At 32.3% G+C, this 20,603-nt stretch overlaps 1 protein-coding gene across 2 annotated transcripts in view; it reads left to right on the top strand.

The window, feature by feature from the left end:
- Positions 1-11,232: 11,232 nt before the first annotated feature.
- Positions 11,233-20,603, top strand: part of L2HGDH (L-2-hydroxyglutarate dehydrogenase) — a 55,184-nt gene continuing 45,813 nt past the window's right edge. The window contains exons 1-2 of one of the 2 annotated variants that reach the window (XM_076498024.1): positions 11,233-11,529; positions 12,589-12,716. In XM_076498024.1, coding sequence (XP_076354139.1) covers positions 11,417-11,529; positions 12,589-12,716 — 241 coding nt within the window. In that variant the 5' untranslated portion in view covers positions 11,233-11,416. The remainder of the gene's footprint in view (positions 11,530-12,588; positions 12,717-20,603) is intronic. The other variant, XM_076498025.1, reaches the window with a different exon arrangement.

Genomic DNA, 20,603 nt, shown 5'->3' with positions numbered 1-20,603 from the left:
CCTTCATACACACAGCCTTGACTCCCAAGTAGTATGGAGTGTCCACTTTTATTGCTATTTATGGAAACTTTGTCAGCGATCCAACCAATTAGCACACACAATTGTACCTTGCCCATCATCTGATCATGGGATACTGTACTGATTTTTACTGTTGTACCCAGTGTCTCATAGGACTTTCATTTTCTTGTCCCCAATATGGCCTTCACTCATTGGCATGTTGTGATTTGTTGGCATTTCTCAATGTTTGTTAAATGCTCCAGTCATTACTGGCACTGATGACCTATTTGACAACTTGAGCTCACCATCAGTCATTTCACTGTTTAGTCAATGAGATAGCACTTCCTTCTCGTTGTGTATCTGACATATTGTCTCTATTCCGTTTCATCTGGCAGAAACATCTACGGTAACAACCAATGTCTTCTTGTTTCTTGTTAGCACCATCTTTGTACATTATGCTCCTGATCAGCCACACCTGATTTTGACTATGAATGGTTATTTTTAAACTTGCCAGTTCTATTTTCTCTATGAGCTTCCATATATTGTTCTGTCAGCTTGATCATTTCGTCCATATCTTTTGGTGCTCTTTTCCTTAGGTTCATATGTTTCTCTTAGAAGCATATGATCATAAACTGTACACTTATTAGTAGGTATGCCAGTTCTTCAAACTATTTTCATATTTAGTGATGTCGAGAAAACCCACTTGTAGAGAAATATATATGTAAAAACGGCTCGGTTGGGTTGAGAAAATTTTTTACGTAGAGGAGTGAACAACGTTTCGACCTTTTTGGTCATCGTCAGGTTCACAAAGAAAGAGAGAGGTAACTGACCGGAAGCTGACCACAAGTTTGAAAGGGGTTGTGTAATGAGTGTCGGAATGTAGAGGGCCGGCTTAGATGTTGTATATACAATTTTATATTATTTATTTTTTATTATTATTTATTATATTTTAATAAAGATACAAAGGTGTTCCTTTGTATTGGTTTATTTTGGGCTTAAGTTGGTGTATAAGTAAGGCTTTTTTAATTTAGCCTTTGTTTATGTTTGTTTCTTTATTTAGTATTTGAGTGTTTTCTATGGTTATGTTGTGTTTATTTGACTTGCAGTGCTTGAAAACGTGTGAAGGTGACTTTTTATGTTCTTTGAATCTGGTTTCCATTTTTCTACTTGTTTCTCCAATATAGAAGTCGTGGCAGTTATCACATTGTATTTTATAAATAATGTTGGTGTGGTGTTTGTCAGTGTAGTTTTTAGATAGTATAGACCTCAGTTTTGTGCCTGGTTTTTGAATAAATTTGGTATTAACTGGAATGCCATATTTTGTTACTAGTTTTTGCCAAATGTTGGTTATTTGTTTGCTGATGTCAGGAATATATGGTATACAGCAGTATATGGTTTCGTGATTTTTTGATTCGTGAGATATATTTACTTTTGTTGGTTGATTTTGCTTTCTGTCTAGGTGTGTGCGTATAATGTTTTCTATGGTTTGTGGAGGAAACTTATTGATGTTGATGAAGTATTGTTTTATTTTGTCTAATTCATTGTTAATTTTATCTGGTGAGCATAGTTTTATGGCTGTGTTTATTTGGTTTCTTAGTATGTTGAGTTTTTGTTTTGTTTCATGTGCTGAGTCCCAAGGAATGTATAGTACAGTATGGGTGATTTTTCGGTGGATTTCTGTTTTGAATTGTGTGTCTGTTTTTGTAATTTTGAGGTTAAGAAATGATATTTGATTGCTTTCTTCCTGTTCACATGTGAAGTTAATGTATAGAGTTAATGTGATTGAAAAAATTAAGTATGTGTTCTGTAGATTTGAATCCCGCAACCGTGTCATCTACATATCTGTACCAGTATAGTGGTGGATGTAATGCTGTGTTAATTGCTTGTGTTTCAACTTGTGTCATAAAAATATTGGCTAGAACTGGTGATACTGGGTTGCCCATGCTTAGGCCATTTATTTGTATATAATTTTGGTTGTTGAACATGAAGTTTGTCTTTATCGTGGTGAATTCTATGAGGGTTGCTAATTGGTTACCGGGAATGTCTGTAGTTGGGTTAGGGTCTCGGATATAGAGTTATAAGGCTATCTTGCAGGCTTCAGTAGTTGGAACTTCTGTAAAGAGGGATATAACATCGAAACTGGCCATTAAGGCTTTATGATTAAGTTGATTTAGATTAGACTTGAAATTAAAAGAGTCTTTGATAAATGAGCTGGCTGATGTTACATATTTGGAGAATGCCCATGCTATGCATTTTCCAAGATTGTAATTAAACGATTCATATGTGGACATTATTGGTCGTAATGGACAATCTGGTTTATGAGGTTTGGGAATGCCGTGTATTTGTGGTGTGGGTGAGTCGGTTTTACGTAGGTAGGAATAAAGTGTTTGTGAAATTGTGTTGGCTTTTTTCATCTGTAGTAGTAATTTGTTCAGTTGTGTCTTGTGTGTCTTTGTTGGATTTGTATGTATTGGTTTAAATTTGTTCGTGTCTGATAGGATGTTCTTCATTTTTTGGATGTATTCATTCGTGTTCATTATGACTATAGCGTTACCTTTATCTGCTTTTAGAATTTTTATGTTTTTGTCTTGTTTTAGATTTTTAATGGAATTAATGTCTCTTTTTGTAAGGTTGTTTTTTAGTTTCTGTTTTGTGAAATTATGTTGATGGTTTTGTGAGAAAATTCTTTGAAAAAATCGTTTAAGATGTTGTTTTTAGGTGTTTCTGGAAAATATAAATTTGTAATTTTACCTGGGAAGTTTGGTTTAGGGATGTCAATAAAATTAACTAAGTTGTCTTCTTTCTGTTGGTTGTTTCTTTGATTTTGTTTTCTGTAGAAAGTATCACAAGTCTCCTGGCTAGATCTTCTAAACATGTTTTGATTTCTATGGTTGGAATGTACCTAGGTGCTATTGCGAAGTTGAGTCCTTTGTTAAGTAAATGTGTCTCGTCTGTGTTTAATTGTCAGTCGGATCTGTTAATTATGAGGTTAGTCAACGGTTTGTCATGTTGATGTCTTTTCTGTTGTTTGCATCTTAGTTTTTCTAGTTTTTTGTTGTGGCAGATCTTTTTGTCTCTGTCGTTCTTAGTATTGATTTGGTTTATGTTTCGTTGTATAAGTCCGTAAATCTCTGGATTAATGCAGCATGCCAGTTGATGGTCTAGGTTCATTTTTTGTTTTTGTAAGTCATGTAGTTCTTTGTATTTCGTGTTCAACATGGCTTTAAGTAGTATTTTCTGTAAATTTTGAATAATGTTTGTGTATTTATTAAAATTTTTTGAAAGTTTTACATTTACAAAATCAGGTGTTAGTTGTTTCTTTCTACATTGTTGAATAAAATAGATGTCATTTCTTCTATTGATAATTCGTTGGTTTAAATTTCTTAGTTTCTTAACGATCATGTGAGCGTGTACTGTTAATAGTGGTGTACGGTATGCTAGTTCAGACATAATGGTAACAGGTAAGTACAAATACACTGAGAAAAACACAAAGACTTACACTTCTCGTACAATCGCCGTGATGAAATAATAATCAGTGATGTCGAGAAAACCCACTTGTTGAGAAATTTATATGCAAAAACGGCTCGTTTGGGTTGAGAAAATATTTTACATAGAAGAGCGAACGTTTCAACCTTCTTCAGTCATTGTTAGATTGTGTCATGGATACTTCTTTTTCAAGTTTGGGAGTGTATTTTGACACATAGGAAGTTGTTTTGGCAATGATCTTCTTCCAGTTTCTCCCCTCATATCAGTCTTGGAACTGTTGCTGTGCATTGGGCTTTCTTTCATTTTCTACAGGCTTCATAATTTGTATGTTCTGTGAGGTGTCCCATATTTAGATGTTTTTGCTACTCTTCTCAATACACCATTTACACAATTTTTGGGTCTCCTATTCCTCAACCTCAACTTTGCTTTCAGTTGTGTTGGTACTTTTATGCATATCCCCCTATTTTTCTCCTCCCACATGTCCTTTCCATATATCGTACGTGATTTCCACTGCTGCACTGGTTTTTGTGTCACCATTTTTTATCCTTTGTCTCTGACACTCCTTCATCAGTCACAGTTCAATGTAAAATATCTGTCTGCACCTGGACTCTGCCTTCACATGTTGCTTTGTCTGGTCCCTTGCCTGAAGGTCTGGATATTTGGATGTAGTTTCCTTCATTTTCTGTGCTCTTCTTTCTTCCTCTGTAATGGTTTAGCTGTATGAGTAGTACATGTGCTATCTTTGCTCTTTCCTACAAGATTATGGTCCTTCCTATTCTGAAGTTCCTCACATATCATCCTTTTTGCCTTCGATTTTTAAATGTAGCATTTCAGTTTTCTCTGCTGTGGACTACAGGGTGGTATTATTTGCCACTCTTCAGTTTAACAGCTTTGCTTGAAATTTCCAGTTGCCAGCCTTATACATGATGCTTAATTGCTTCTGTTTTCCCATCCTTCCCTTACAGATTAGTACCTCTATGTTGCCCTCCATTTTTCCCTATCCTCCAATGAATCTTTTGCCAGCATGTTCTCTACATCCCATTGTTTTTGAGTCAGTGTTTCTGCTCTTGTTGATACGTGAATGTTGCTGTTTAATATTTTTTTACCATCAGATCCATCACCTTGCAATGCTCCTGGCTGTGCATTTATATTTTCCCATGGGGGCCTTCATCAGTGCTATTGCTGTTTATTTTATTTTCTTTGCCTTTGCAGAGGCCTTTATTGCATATTTAGATCATGCTCTGTAATTAGTGGTGCCACTTAGTGTAAATGTGCACTGTACAATGTACAACTTGTGATCATATACCATGCTAGATGACTGGGACATTGAGGATATTCCTACCACAAACTCATACAACTACACATGCCACCAAGTGTTTGTTAATCGACTCTGTCAATGTATGTTCTGGGCAACGAAATACAATATAACAACATGTCACAAGGTCATTTTACACACACCACTGAGATTGTGTTTTTGGCAGGACTACTTATAGAATCCCTTACTGTTTCTTACTTCACAAATATATATGTACCAAACTGTACAATCATGGATTAACATGAGTAAGACAGACAGGGATTATTGCTCCTCTCTGTCACTGAGGCTCTTCTTAATGCAGACCTGAAGTACAATTCCAGACACCACCAGATATTGATTGATTGACTTTATTGATGTGATCTCTTTACTTTACTTTTCAAAACAGGGTACTGTGGTCACCAATTGCACTATATATGGTGCTGTTGTCCTCTGGAGTCTCTAATGCATTTTCTTCTCCTTCTTTTAGTGGAGTATGGGAGTTCGTGCCACTAACCAGTTTCTAGCCACCAGGGTGGTAGAACATGGAGGCCTGCCCTTCAGAGTATGTACAATGCCACTCATATGAGTGTAAGGCAATGAGATTCTGCGGGTATAGATAGCATGATGTTCTTCCTACCATACTTACGTATAACAGATGTAGGTAGGTGTCAGGTATAACACTCCACCATATACTGCAGTCTGCCCCACCAGCTGAGATACCATCATTTCTACAATTTACTGGATGTCAGTTCCCAGGGACAAGATGTTGGTTGGAGCCAGACCATTTGCATAAGCTCTTATCTGTTTGAATGTCACTTTTCATCTACAGTGAAATGGATGATACATTCCCAATGCTCCAGGTTTTGGACTGGAGATACAACCCCCAAATAGCAGTCCCTCTTTCTGCCATCTGCTGAATGTCAGTTCCCAGTGAATATGATGTTGGTTGTAACTGGACAAGACAGTGTAAGGCTGTGTACCCTCATCCTATTATGGACTGGATGACAGATTCCCAATTCTTCTAGGTTTTAGAGTGGAGAAGAACACCCACCTGTTATTATTTTCTCCCTACATCTAGTTTTTCTCTCTCTCCTTTTCTTCTTCCACTTTTTCTTCCTTTTTTCTCTACCTATGAATCTCTCTCTAGGTCTTGTTTACCAAACTCACAGATTGTGATCTTACAGCCCACGCCACTCACCTCTCTCTATTCACTTATCAGTGTCAATTGACATGATTATGTAGTGAAGTTATGATCTATACAATATTTACACCACCACTACAGCTGTGCATATGCAGGCCTATTTGTTTGTATCTATTGTACCACCATTTACCCTCGTAATTCTTGGCTGGCTTACTAATGTCAGGTTGTATAGAGCACATGAACACACGCAGAAAGGGGCAAGAGAATGTATTTACCTCTTTGTGTTTCACAAAAAATGCACATATTGTGACGTAAACATAATAGTGTAGTTAAACTAGAAATTTTTAATAATTTTTATGGAATTTGGAAATGTTTGCATTTAAGCGCATGTAACAATATACATTATTTTAATCTGTTGACTTGTGCTGTAAAAGCTGAATCCCTACATACATGTTTTGCCTTCACCTCTCTGAAAATATTTTGTGAGCGCATATGATATGGTCGTATTGTTTACATTAGTTGTTTTTGAGTTGGTGGCAATGCATGTCAACAATAAATAAACAGCACCCAGTCCACTTGTTTTAAAATAAGATGTTTAAACAAGTCATGTTCATGACAATGTTGTTTGTCATAGTTGTATCCAGAGCTTTAAATAATTTTCTCTTTTTAATTAAAGTCTGCAAAGGCTGGTTGAGTTATTTTAGAACACATTTTGACAAGATAAATTGTTCTTCTGTACTCTGTGATAATCTATAATATGTGATACTTTTACTTGGAAATCGATGATATACGGTCTTTATAGCTAAACTCACAAGCACACATTCTAGATCTATGTGATTATATTTCTCACTAATTTAATTTGAACTACAGTTTGAACGTATGTTTAAAAATACATCAACAGTGGCCTCAAACTTTCCACACCCTACAAAATATTACCGTTTAATAACACTCGAAAAACTTAGAAAGATATAGTACTATGATATAATAATACAAGTGCCAATACACAACAATTGAACTACACATGTATAATTATCACAGTTATATTAAAAAAAAACTTGCAATGAAATATTTCTGCTAAAAGTAACTAAATTGAACACTTGAGCTATATTTATATTAAAGTAGCATTGTATATCAAATACAAATATACTTAAAAGCTTTTAGAGAAATCAGTTTAACAAGAAAAGATTATGCAGTGATGAAATTGAACTTCTAACAGCTATTCTCGTATTGCATTTATATCTCCTACTAACTGAATTATGACTGCATATGTTGTATGCATAAAAAACGTCCATAATTATACATGATTATTTTCAACCAGAATACAGAAATTATATCAATAATTATGTCTGGGGGAATAAAATTTAAAGCAAAAAAAGAAGTGTAAATCTCTATCTTAGCAAATATTTTTGAAATATCTTAATTTATAAAGCTTTACCTTTATCTTCATTTGATTTTCTTTGTAAGCCATTTCAGGTTCAAATGTAACATTTGTATATTTTCTTCACAATCTGAGTATACTTCCATTTATAGTTTTATCTTAAATTAACCTGTCAGAAACTAATCATTAAATATATATATATATATATATATATACATAATGTACGTATATGGGTGTGCTGAGCTAAGGATTCTTCTACAGTAAGTGTCTGTGACTTATTGGTGACAAATTTAGCAATAAACGAACAGCACACACTTATGTATTAGAAAGACGTAGAACATATACACACAATTCTTTACATTACGGAGATCATAACAATATCTTAAACACCACACAGTTCTTTTTTTTTTTTTTTTGTCAAAACCCCATTTAGGTCGAATCAATGCTTTAAAATTCAGTTGACAACCTGAACTATTTTTCTCTGTTTTTATCACACTACTATTCGTATATAATTCACTTACGCTTCAGCATGAGTTACCACAGTTGTATCCTATACTTTCAATAATCGTTTGATTTTTCGTGTTTTCGAATAATCTCTGTTTTTCGTCAAATTTCACACAGGTAAGTTCAGTTAGCTTAGAATATCTTTTAACAATACATATCATTCTACTTATCTATTTCAAACCATTAATCTCAATCTAACATATCAATCTTTCACTCCTATGCTAGTTAACTTTGCGTTTTCTAACTTTTCTCACCTCGAACTTCTCTATCTTGTGACTTTATTTTTTACTCTCTCTCTGCTTCTGGTCTTAGCTAGTTAGGTTTTCTGAAGATTATTATAGTACTTATACCATTAATCAATAATATTACCTACACTAAACAGTCTATTATATCTGACATAATCCCACTTCAGAAACTGAACATTCTCATTCAGTAATATGTGACGATTCACTTTATATAGTTCTATTCTCATAACATTTAAGTTTACTGTTATGTAATTTGTATCTTAGATATCATTGCATGCGACGTTTTTAGTACTGTAATATAATATTTGCTAAATGGTACATGATATTAAGATATTCCTACAATGCCTAGAAAGATTTAAGTTGATATCACATATTTTTCAGTGACCTCATTCAAAGCTAGATCATATATACAGGATAATTTTCAATATTAGAGGAACTTGAAATATAGTTAAGGAGATATATAAAATTGTTCTGGACAGTAGAATCAGTCATTTTGCTATCTTAAATTATTTGGATCTGTGTTAGCTACTGCACTTATTGAGTTACTTTGTACAAGTGAGTTGAATTTGCACTGATATTGGTAATCATAGAGGTTTGAACGTAATGTGTAAAGTAGGTCCAAAACAATTTATGAAAATTTACAAATGTTTGAACTTGTACAGATGTTAAAGAAGTGTTTTTTGTTTTTTTTTTTAATTTCGCGCAAAGCTACACGAGGGATCTCTGCGCTAGCCGTCCCTAATTTAGTAGTGTAAGACTAGAGGGAAGGCAGCTAGTCATCACCACACACCGCCAACTCTTGGTCTACTCTTTTACCAACGAATAGTGGGATTGACCGTCACTTCATAACGCCTCTCCACGGCTGAAAGGGCGAGCATGTTTAGTGTGACGGGGATTCGAACCCGCGACCCTCAGATTACAAGTTGAACGCTTTAACCCACCTGGTTAAAGAAGTGAATAAACTAATTGTAATAGTTACATGGTCTGGATGCTGAATTATTTACCGAGATAAACTAATAGTAAAATAATCTGCCAAAGAAATAAGAACACCACAACAGCGAGACCAGATATGGAGTAATTCTTTGATGAAAATAAAAAAGAACTTTAACTAAATTTCAATGTTTATTTAACTTTCGAGATGACCACAAGGGCCCAGAGTAATATAAGAAACATTCTGGATATGATAAAACAATGGTAAGAAGAACAAGACAAAGGCAGAAAATTAGCAAAAAAAGGATAGAAAATTAAAAGACGATCAGAAAGAGTGACACAGAAACTTATAAAAAGGGTTAAAAGGGAAAATAATGCACTATTTAAATGATTAATACAAAATAAAATCTGATTGAAGAGATATCTGAAGAAAGATTACAACAATAAGACTGAAGAATTATGGAAATGCTGTAAAGAAAAGATTAAGAAGTACAAGAGAACATCAAAAAGATCAAAACCTGAAAGACAAAGAATATTGAAAAGACGAAAGCAAAGTACAAAGAGACTTGGGTGAAATGAAGTGAAAAAGAGCATTGTGACAAAATAAAAAAATCTGTAAAAGAAGTTGTAAAATGTAAAGATTAAATCAGTCACATTTCTTTCTGTATTTTATCAACAATTACAACCAAAAAGGTCATCTGCCACTACATATGGAAACAAAGAACTTATTTAGTTTACACCTTTTATCAATTCTATTATATCAACTGTTACTGAAGAACCTTCTAGATTACTTCAGTCATGACACTATCAAGCTCAGTACTATAACTTATCTGACCAGTTCAACATCAGTTTATGGAAAAACCAATGGACTATGATGGGAAGGTATTATGGAAGGCATAGCAGGCTCACTTCAAAATAATTTCAATGTGAATTGGTGAAATAGTGAACGACAAGTCACATGCCTTCCTGTCCACTTAAAAAAAGGACTAATTTTCACAACTTTAAGTAACCTTTTAGCTGAGATCCATAACAACTATCAAAGTATTCTTTACTACCTAATTGAGCAGCTTTAGAGTGTTAACCAGAAAGAAGCATCTAGAGCAAAGTTTTTGGAATACAAAATAAAGAAGAGATCTTAGTGAAACGTGCAGAAGACTTGAAAAGCTTTTCCCTTTTTCTTTCTTAGAAAATTTGAGGTTGATCTTAAAATGTTCTTGTTTGTTCTAAACTGAATTGTAAATAATGAATAGATGTTTCAGATTGTACCCAAATGGTTCGTTTTAGCACAATTGAAAGTTAGTCAAGGAGATAGATAGAGTTATTTCAAAATAAATAACTTAATCAATCATTCTCTTTTATTAAGTATTTATATTGTATTAGTTGTTGCATTTGTCGAGTTAATCTCTAAAAGTTGAGGTTATATTGAATCTAGTCAGTGGAATAGCATTAGTTTCAAGAGTGGCGAGGGAATAGTTTCTGCAGGTTGGATTTGCATGAGAATATTTTATCAAAATTCGTATTGTATCTTCGAAAAAGTGCAATGTACGTATTAACTGAGCTCCATGTGAAAATAATGCATATGATACCAATGTTAGAGAGGTTTGAACGTAATTTTTAACATATTCCTACTACAAGTTATGAAAGTGTACGAGTGCTCTGGTTTGTAGCGACTTTAGAGAGGAAGTAAACTAATTTGTGGCATGACAGTTAAGTGGACTGGACATAGAATTATTTTCACCAGATAATAAAAAATCTTAGCAATGAAATAACAATGACGCAACATTATTATTAACCTAGAACTTAATATATAATAAAACAGTATATTAATTATACAGTGATCGCTGGCTCCTAAATGTGGCACTATCTTTATATCTTTAGTGGCTAATTTGAAATCGAAAATAGCGCTATCCTTAATTGGTTTTCTAACTAATTAATGCAATAATTTACTTTTACTATATGATTACTTGCCCCCCCCCCCCCAGTAACACAGCAGCATTTCTGTGCAGCTTTGTGCTTAATTGCAAACAATCAATTAATATGACTTCATATAATCTGAGTTGAAAATTTTCTTTTCCATCTTGAAATGCCATACTGTTAAAAAACAAGCTGGACCGTGATGTACAGCTAATTAGGCCATGATACTTTATACCAATAGTAATTAATGCTGCGATAGCATACAAAAATGTAATGTAATGAAATAAAATAAAATAAAATAAAATACAAGTTATATTTTCTCCAGTTCTCTTTTTCAGTCTCCTTTTTTAACTGCGTTTTCCTGCTGACGTAACGTGTGCCACCATTTCTGTATTTAAATCATGTGCTTCTGTTTTGTTCGTTTTTTTTTTTGCTTGTTACTGTAGTGAAGCGAGTAATAGTGTTTTTGAAAGTATTTGAAGTTTGGAGGTGTGTTGGTACTATATGTGAATATTTTAAAAGAAACAATGTTATGCAATCGTATATGGAGCAGCATACTCAGAACAAATTCTATTAAACGTCGGAATCTGACGAAAAAATTAAATTTGTTTCGAGATTTTTCTCAAAACTCAGGAACAAGGTTATTAGAATTTTAATATATTTTCATACTTGATACAGCCACTTAAATTTTGACAAGTTTCGTGTAGCTTAGCAAATCCATGGTAATATCCAGCGGTTTATGTAATTCCATTAACGTATGTTTACCTGCGCTGTGAAAATATCATTACACTTGTATTTTATTCATAAATTTATTTTAGGCAAACATATTTACGAAAATTGTACAGTATCCCGTACTAAAATTTTAAATCGGTAGGACTAGACCGTAAATTAAACTTGTTTTATGTAAAAAGTTAAGAAAGACCTGATTACGCACTAATAATAACTAATACACTATACAAGACTACTATCATCAACATTTCAAATAATAAAATAACACAAGCGATTGTTTGGTCCTTAAAATTCAAGTGTATCCTTTCACACCCACCTTCGAGAGAAGTAAAAAAATAAATGTATGTACATATATGTTTTTCATGAAATCATTGATTAACCTCATAAGCTATTAAAATTTCAATTTATAACAAAGAACTAAATATTAACAAACGAAAAATCTGAAAAACAATTGAACAAAACAGCTCCACTCTAAACCAACATCCTGAGTGCCTAATTACTTTTGGTAATAGTTTTTTACTAAGTTGTTAAGCAATCTTTTTGCATGTGACCTCCATGTTCTGTATTATATAAATACCTATCTGCATACCTGATGAAAAAAACTGCCGAAACATTGGACATTTGTTAAAGTTGTAATAAAGTTTTATTCATTACCAGTTCAAGCCATTTTCAAACTTTATAACCTCCACTAATGCTGATGACAACTAATTTCATAGGACAAATTATTCTGATAGAAAAAGGAAAGCTTAACTGGTGCATAGTCTGTTTTTTATAATACAATAAATGTGAATAAAAGTATTACTTTTAAAGTCAAATCTACAAATAATTTGACCTGTATCATCTTCCAGCTATAGATTTAGTTTGAATTGATGTACTTTGTAAAATTCTCTATTGTAAAAAAAATGTTTGTTATTAGATTGCAATTAACAGTTCTCTCTAAATTAAAGATGAATGCACTTTATCTTGTAAGGGCTATCGAACCACAATATGATGTTGTTATTGTGGGTGGAGGAATTGTTGGTATGGCAACAGCCAGAGAGTTGATCATGAGGCATCCACAGTTGACCTTTGTTGTTTTGGAAAAAGAAGACAGATTAGGTAAGGTAGAAGAAAGACAATATTGTACATGTTTCAACTAAATATAGTTTTACAAATTAAATGTACAATAAACTAACTGCTCCAGCAAGCACATACATATACAGAGTACTGTAAAAATTAAAGAAAATTTAAGTGATAAATTCTTTCTGAGAATTTCCCATATGGCATAGTTGTGTGAAGAACTTCTGATTAGGAACATTAAAAAAAAAATCACTAATGACTAGAGAAAGTATTTTTACTCCCAGTATTTAGCTGTATAAGATTTATCAAGGAATAGTTAGACCACCATACACTGCAGCTGAAAAAAAAAGACCATAAACAGAAGAGCACGTTGAAATAATACAACAGAAGGTAACAAGAATGTAATAATGTACAACTTTTATCATGTATCTCATTTGTTAATGATGTTAGTTAACAGATAAATAAATTGGAAAGATGTTATCAGTTTTAGTCAAGAAATAGAGGAAATAAGATGAAATAGACAAAATATTTAAGAAAAAAGAAATTAATAATACGTTCCATAGATTCATGACCAATTCTCAAATAAGTCTAAACATTTGGTATAAACTTTAATAGACCTTTAGTGATCGTAATTTAATGTAGAATTAAGTTTTTTTAATTAATAGGTAGTCTGTGATATTTATTTGGATATTTACCTTACTCATTTTGTTTTTGATTTTAAATTAATTTTTTCTTCACTGTGTTTGTATTCTGGCCATACCTTAATTTTTCTCTTTTTTCTTAGTATTGATAATGTGGTTCATGTGTGAAAGTACATAAGAATGTATTTTGAATTATATCAATTGTTTAATGTGTTAAGACTGAATTTATGTTCAGTAGGATGTTTACCACTTGAAAAAAATGTTAGGTAGAACATTGATGAAATAAAAACTTTTCACTAAATGTGGCTGCTCATCAAAATTACTTGGATCATTTGACTTTGTCAGAGAAATAGCTGACAAAGTAATACATTTGGGTTATCATTATTTGGATAGCATTTAATATAGGTGGTGATCAACTCAAGAGTTTAACTGAAGAAAAGGATTTTGGCACAGTGGTAATAAGTTGCTTAAGCTTTGTTGTCAGTAGTAAAACTAAATAATTTTAGGATGTTCTTATATATACTTTGATTTCTAATTAAAAGAGGGAATTAAATCTCTATAGAAAGTATAACCTTCAGTACTGTTTACAGTTTTGGCACCTTTATCTAAGAAAAAATATTTAATTGTTAATTCAAAGGAGGGCTACTAGAATGAGCCAAAGAATGGAAGAATTAGCTTATAGGTATAGATTTAGATCTCTTAACTTATTTCTCCTTGAGAAGTAAAAGATAAGAGGTGATTTTTTTTCATAACATACATCTAAAAACATATAATATGGAATGAGCATGATAGAAGGTAAAATATATATTTCTGACAGGTATTTACTTCCTTTAATAATTTCCACCTTTTCTCCCCACTGAAAACTAGTACTTCCATTTTTTGCCAAAAACTTGGAAGTACTAGTTTGGTAGAATTGAATAGAAGGAGTTACGAGAGTGTATCACACTTAGTGGTGGAGGGTTGTTGCATGGTGATTTATATGCATAATGCATTTGAATCAGTTGATTGTAAGGTAGGTTGGAACTCAAGGCTTGTGGCATGTGAAAACTGTTTTTGAATGTAGAGAAAATAATTGAACAAGAATAGCAATTTATGTGATAGGAACTAAGTTCCTATTGGAAATATATTTTCAGTACAGGAAAATTATAACTTCTGTATAGTGCAAGACTTTAGAGTTTTCAATATTAAAGCAAATATTTCAAGTACATAACCATCCATTAGTCATGTAAATAATGTACTAAAAAGCAGTTCCTACTCTCCCTCCAAACATTCTGTGGGAAATGTTAATGAGCTGATACCTATGCCAAATTTTTATTTACAAATTTGAACAGTAAACATTAACTTATATTGAATGAATTGCACTCTTTTTTTTTTTGTCAAGTCAATATATGATTTTATTTTAAGGGTAAGAGGCAAATTTAAGGCCTGGTTATTTATTTAATGAATAAAAAAAATAACAAGCAATAAAATTTTTATGGCCAGTTAAATATAGTGTAAGAATCTTCATAAAGTTTGGAACATAACCTCTTGATAAAACCATATGATATTCTTGTATAACTTATGCATAAGAATAATTAGTGTTCAAATATTTTAGTAGAAAATAAAATGTAATTAATGTAATGTAAATTTCATTATTTATTTTAAAAATTAAAAGTCACAAACTTGCAGGTAATGAACTGTTTAATATACATCAACACACTATCTGGTATTAACCCTGTTATGCTACCTTGTGTCATGCAGAAAGTATTTAATCATCTTTGTTAACTTAATACCTATACCAGCAGTATTGAGAATACATTTTTACTTCAAGTGGGTTCCTTGGCATCACGAATTTCATCAAAGACAATTTAAGCCACAATCAAATTTGCTGAAATGCTTCTTGCTAATTTGAATATGTTAATAATAAATATGTGATTCTGCAATAATTAAACATTAAAATATTGACTTAGTTTATCAGTTTTAATGTCTACATATTTCACGTACTGACTGTGGTATAATGCTGACATCATTTATGTGACTTTATGTTCTGAATATCTTTGACACAATGGGGAGCATGCATCATATTATCCAGAATTCTTTACTCTCACCTTCTGCATTACAAATTGTGCTTGTGTCAAAAAAATGTACATAGGTTCTGCTTTCCTAACATAAACCAGATTTATTCTCCACTGTTGTGGTGTTAATTTCACTCACTTTAATTGTAAAAGTAGTTATCTGTGTAGGTATGCGGAATAAGTTGGCTCATTGAGTAGAAAACTGGCTAGGTGAAAGATAGCATAATGTTGTTAAAAATAATTTTCAATGAGGTTGGTAATGAGAGTTTGAACTTAAATGTGTGGAGCATCATCAAGCAAAAACATACAGAAGGTTTATACATAACCAACTTTAAATTTATTTTATTTCTGGTGTTTAGCACAAAAATTGAGTAAAGAGCTGAAGATCCAAATACCCCTAATTTATATGTTGGATGAAAACAGGAGTATCTCAAGAAAATCCCAGTTTCACTACCCAGATGCCAAATAATATATTTGGATAGTGCCTGAACTGTGGGACTAAAATATTTGTTGATTGGTATGCACAGAGACTTTAATTAGGTTCATGGGAGATGTGGGTGTGTCATGTTCATGGATTAAAGGAAAGAGCTGAAAATTATTTTCTTAGTGAGGTACAATTAACTGTTTTCTTATAGAACTTCTGAGCTAGCTTGAATATCCTATCTTTAATGGATGTAATATTACTAAGTGGACTAAGATAAGTAAGTGGTGTGTAAATTGGTAATCTCTAAACCATTTTTGAAGCTGAATTTTATCAAATCTATAATTCTTTGAGTAAAGTGTCTAACGTATTACAAAGAATTGTGTTACCATATCCTACTAAAGATTTAATGTTAGTTATATGTATATAAGATATTGTCAGGGTTACACTATTTTTGAAATATCTTTATTTTTCTCAAACAACATAGCCTGTGGTTCATTTTAGTAACAATAACATTGATAGGATTTGTCCATATTAACTTAGCATTAAAGGTAGCACTTAAGAACTTGTTGTATTTAGCAAAATAATTTGAGTATTGTAGAGCTTTAATCTGACTTGTGGAATTTTCTTCCATTTCTGTTCAAAGCATCTATAAAAATAATGGCATGGTTTTTTTCTAGGATTTATAGTGACATGCCATTCATTATAGTATGATGTTGTAGTGTTTATAGAAGTCTGAATTTTATGGGAAGCAACTAATGAGTTACATGATGAGCTCCAAATGGCATAATGTAAATTGAGGTCAGTTTGGGGAATGGTATACAATACTTCCTGGTGGATAAATCCCTTTTCAGTAATGAATTCCTTTTAGATTTGTCTTTACTTCCATGCATGGAATGATTGTATATTGACTTGACCTCCCATGAGTGATTTCCTGAGAGATGTGACACATAAACACCATTTTTAGGTGGAAGGTTGGATAATGACTTCCCTGTAGTGACTTTTCTTTGTTTCAGGAAAATATACAAGTATATTGTGTGTTCATTTATTTGATTTTATGTGTATTGCAATCTGAATTGGTGATGATTCAGCTATTGTTTGTTGATGTCCACAGTGGGTGAGTGATTAGATGCCTGATCAAAGAATGAAAATGAATTTGAAGGCTGGGAAATTTTCATATTTGTATAATATTCATCAGAATATGAATATACTTACCTTGATTATTTAATGTGATCAAAAAAGTTAATGATTTCAGTAGCAGTTAGTGCTTGATTACACCAGTTGATACATGAGTGTTTTGATAAGTAATGTGCAATTTTGTCATGAAAAAAAAAATCCAAGATGCTAGCTGGAAAATCCCTCACCAGGTAATCAGCAGTCAGAATGAGTGGTTTCTCAAGATGTCAGATGGTGAATAGTTAATCTGCAGCTTATGATATAAATATGACATATATTGAAAGATTAATCACTTTAAGCCCAGTGGCTCTGTCAAAATTTGTTTGGCTTCAATTTTTTTATCATGTGAGGTGAAGAGAAACAAAAGATTCTGATCATCCTGAGTTGTCTTTTTAGTCTCAAAATTTTCTATGAGGCTTGAAAGGTTTTTAAATCCAAGTTACTGCCACAAATTTTAATTTTTAATGTAAAAGAATTACATTTTTGTACAAAGAAAGATTTTGTTTCACAATGCCTCAACAAAAAGTTAAAATGTAAACACCTCACTTCATGTTCATGTGCTAAAAATCAACAACAAAATGCTTCTTGATATCAAATCTGTCCGATACATGAACAATCAAAGTGACTCTGTTAGATGTGCAAAACAAATATAGATGATTTTTTTTTATGAAATTAACTTGATATCAGTTTCTTGTATTTTACACATATGAAATAGAGATGTGATGATTTATTAAAAAATGTGATCAATAAATAAATTATTTTGTATAAAACAAACAAAGCAGTTTAAAGTTCTGTGTTGAGCTGTTGAACATCATAACTATTATTATACCAATTTGCTATGTCATCTAATTACCTATGCAGTGTATAAACCATTTTGCTCAAGTCTTGACATTTGTGACTGGCACAGCTTGAACCTGGTCATTTGTTATCTGGTTATTGATTTTTTTGTTTTATGATTCCTTCCAGGTATGACGTTTTTATCATGGCAGAATGGTCAGCCATATCTAAGAGGAACAATTGTATTATTGAAGAATTAAATGTATAGTTGTAGGCTTATGACCAATCATTTAGGAACACTTGCTTGTAACATAAAAGAATCCAAAACTTTTAACTTTTGCAACTTTGTTAGATAAGAAACTAGCTATCCAGCAGTCTGTAACAGGTGCCAAGTTGAGTTTTGATCATTGAGTAAAGCATTGTGGTGGACAGAATCGAAGGTCTGTCTAATGAGATAAAATACTGCTACCATTATATATTTACAATTCAAAGCTTGGAAGATTAATTCAGTTACTTTCATGAGGTGATTGGTATTGGTAGTTTGATGCTTTCATTGTGATGCATTTTATATATTTGATAATATGATTTTTAATTCTGAATGATATAATAATCTAGAAATTATAATATTTTCTAATATTTTTCATGTGTTATTCAGTAGAGTAATTAGTCCATAATTGCTGGGATCTAGGAGATCTTTTGAAGATTTAGGGGAGGCCATAATGATTGCTGATTTCCACTGTGGGAGAAAATAGCTAGAATTAAGAGATAGATTAAATGATATAGTTAGGTACCTTAAGTTTTCAGGAAGGTTTTTAATAGCTGAAATATATATTCCATCTTCACTGTGGCACTGCTATTTTTAAGGTGTTTAATGTTAATTTTTATTTCATTTGAGTAGTAATGCAGTATGAGTAAAATGTATGTTTGTGAAAAATTTGGAGTGAACATATGTTTATTGTTAGAAATGAAGTTATTAATTATGTTAAAGTGATCTTGATGAAATGTATTTAAGTTTGTTGTTGTGAAAGAACATTTTAGATGTTTTGCAGATTATTACTATTTTCTTTATTAGTTGTATCATAAGTGTTATTATATCTTGGGGCTGAGATGGATGCCATATTGATCTACAATTTTTCAAAACTTGGCTAATTGATGTTTTTGTTTGATTTCTTGAAATTCATAACTTTTCTTAGCTTATTTGTTGTTGTTTATTTATTAATTTCCTGATATCACCATTGTCTTGGTTCCTTAACATTTTAATTATTTGTCTTGCATTGTTATGAATAATTGTCATAGGTGGCATCTTTCTGTTATATGTTTGTGTAATATAGGAGTGAATTTCCATGTTTTGAAGCTAGGAAAACTTGGTCTAACACAAACCATTAATAAAGGAATTGGTGGATGATTATCATGGTAACGTTTACATAATGTAATTTTGTTATTTTTCAACAAGTGGAATGTTATGAAATGTAACTAAGTGGTTTCTCACATTGACTTAAATGATGAAAACCTTCACATCTTATACACCTGGATGAAACTGCATAAGGCATGTGTGTGCCCAAGTCTTTGATAGTTGCAGCAGGCACTGATTTCACTGAATTGATGAGGTATTTGGTGAATCAGAGAGGAACTCTATTGTTGACAAGAATTTGGGGTCGATCAGTATCCTGTAAAGATACTTTAGTCAAGGATGTAGGCATACCTCATGTAAATGATTTAATCTGTTTAGTAGTAATGGGGCTGATGTTTTGTGCCTACAATTCATCATTATTAATGTCAGAAGATATGTCTCAAATGACTAATATGTCCTGACTTGGGGGTGGGGCTCCAGATACATGAGCTGAAATATTGGCTCCCTTGAAAGCTATACTGGACTGTGGTTTGAAGATTTAGAAGTGGTCTTTTGGCTGTTTGCACTTGATTACTCCTACCTTTTGGAAGTTGCCTGACTTTGGTAAAAACAATATTCAAGAAGCATGTTTTGATTTTTTATGCAATGTCAGATTGCTGTTAATCGATGATGACTGCAGGAAGAGTGGCTTACTCAAATTATTATTTATTTGCTAACACTGTTGATGGTTGTTTATTGTTTGGTGTTGTTGTAAGCTTACTCTTGTTTAGAGAATTTTTATCTGTTAGAGTAGAAGAAAGGTTAGGAGACTTACCTGACAAGGATGATTTTGTCCATGATGTTGGTGCTCTTCCTGGTAATGGTTTTTTATCAACTATGGTAGTTGTGGTTGACAAAGGGAAAGACATCCGTGTTAGCCATCAGTGAATTCTCTTTCATTTCTTTCTTGGCTGCATGGTGAAGATAACTAAGGCATTCTGGAGAAGCTAAGAGATTGCACAGTGAACTGTGTGGTACATGATGGCTTTTTTTCTCATCATGCTCACCTTAATTATGTATAAGACTAACGGAAATATTGTGTACCCTGGAAAGAGCTGATTAGCCCTAATAATAATATTGAAAATGATTGTGTAATGTGTGTGTTATGTATATGGAAAATCTTGAAAAGGATTGATAATCAGATGTTTAGCATGATATTTCAAAAATACTTGCATGAAAAACCTGCAATACAACAGTATTTATAAGTACTTACTTCACTACATACCAGTAGTCGTGAAGCAAACTGATTCAAAAAACAAACACAAGGTTCCTAAAATACTTGCATTATAGATTCAAAATACAACCTACCTAACTTATTCTTAATCTAATATTTATTTCCACCTAATCTGTTTACCTACTAATTGTTCATGTATTGTCACCCTCTATATTTTATACCACAATATATGCATATACGTTTCAATTCACTTTTAATTTTTTTCATGTATAACATCTTAACAATTAACTTTA

The sequence above is a fragment of the Tachypleus tridentatus genome, chromosome 4, assembly GCF_004210375.1.
Source record: "Tachypleus tridentatus isolate NWPU-2018 chromosome 4, ASM421037v1, whole genome shotgun sequence".
Taxonomy (NCBI): Eukaryota; Metazoa; Arthropoda; class Merostomata; order Xiphosura; family Limulidae; genus Tachypleus; species Tachypleus tridentatus.
Note: the sequence above shows the minus strand (reverse complement) of the source record. Positions and strands in the feature narration are given on the sequence as shown.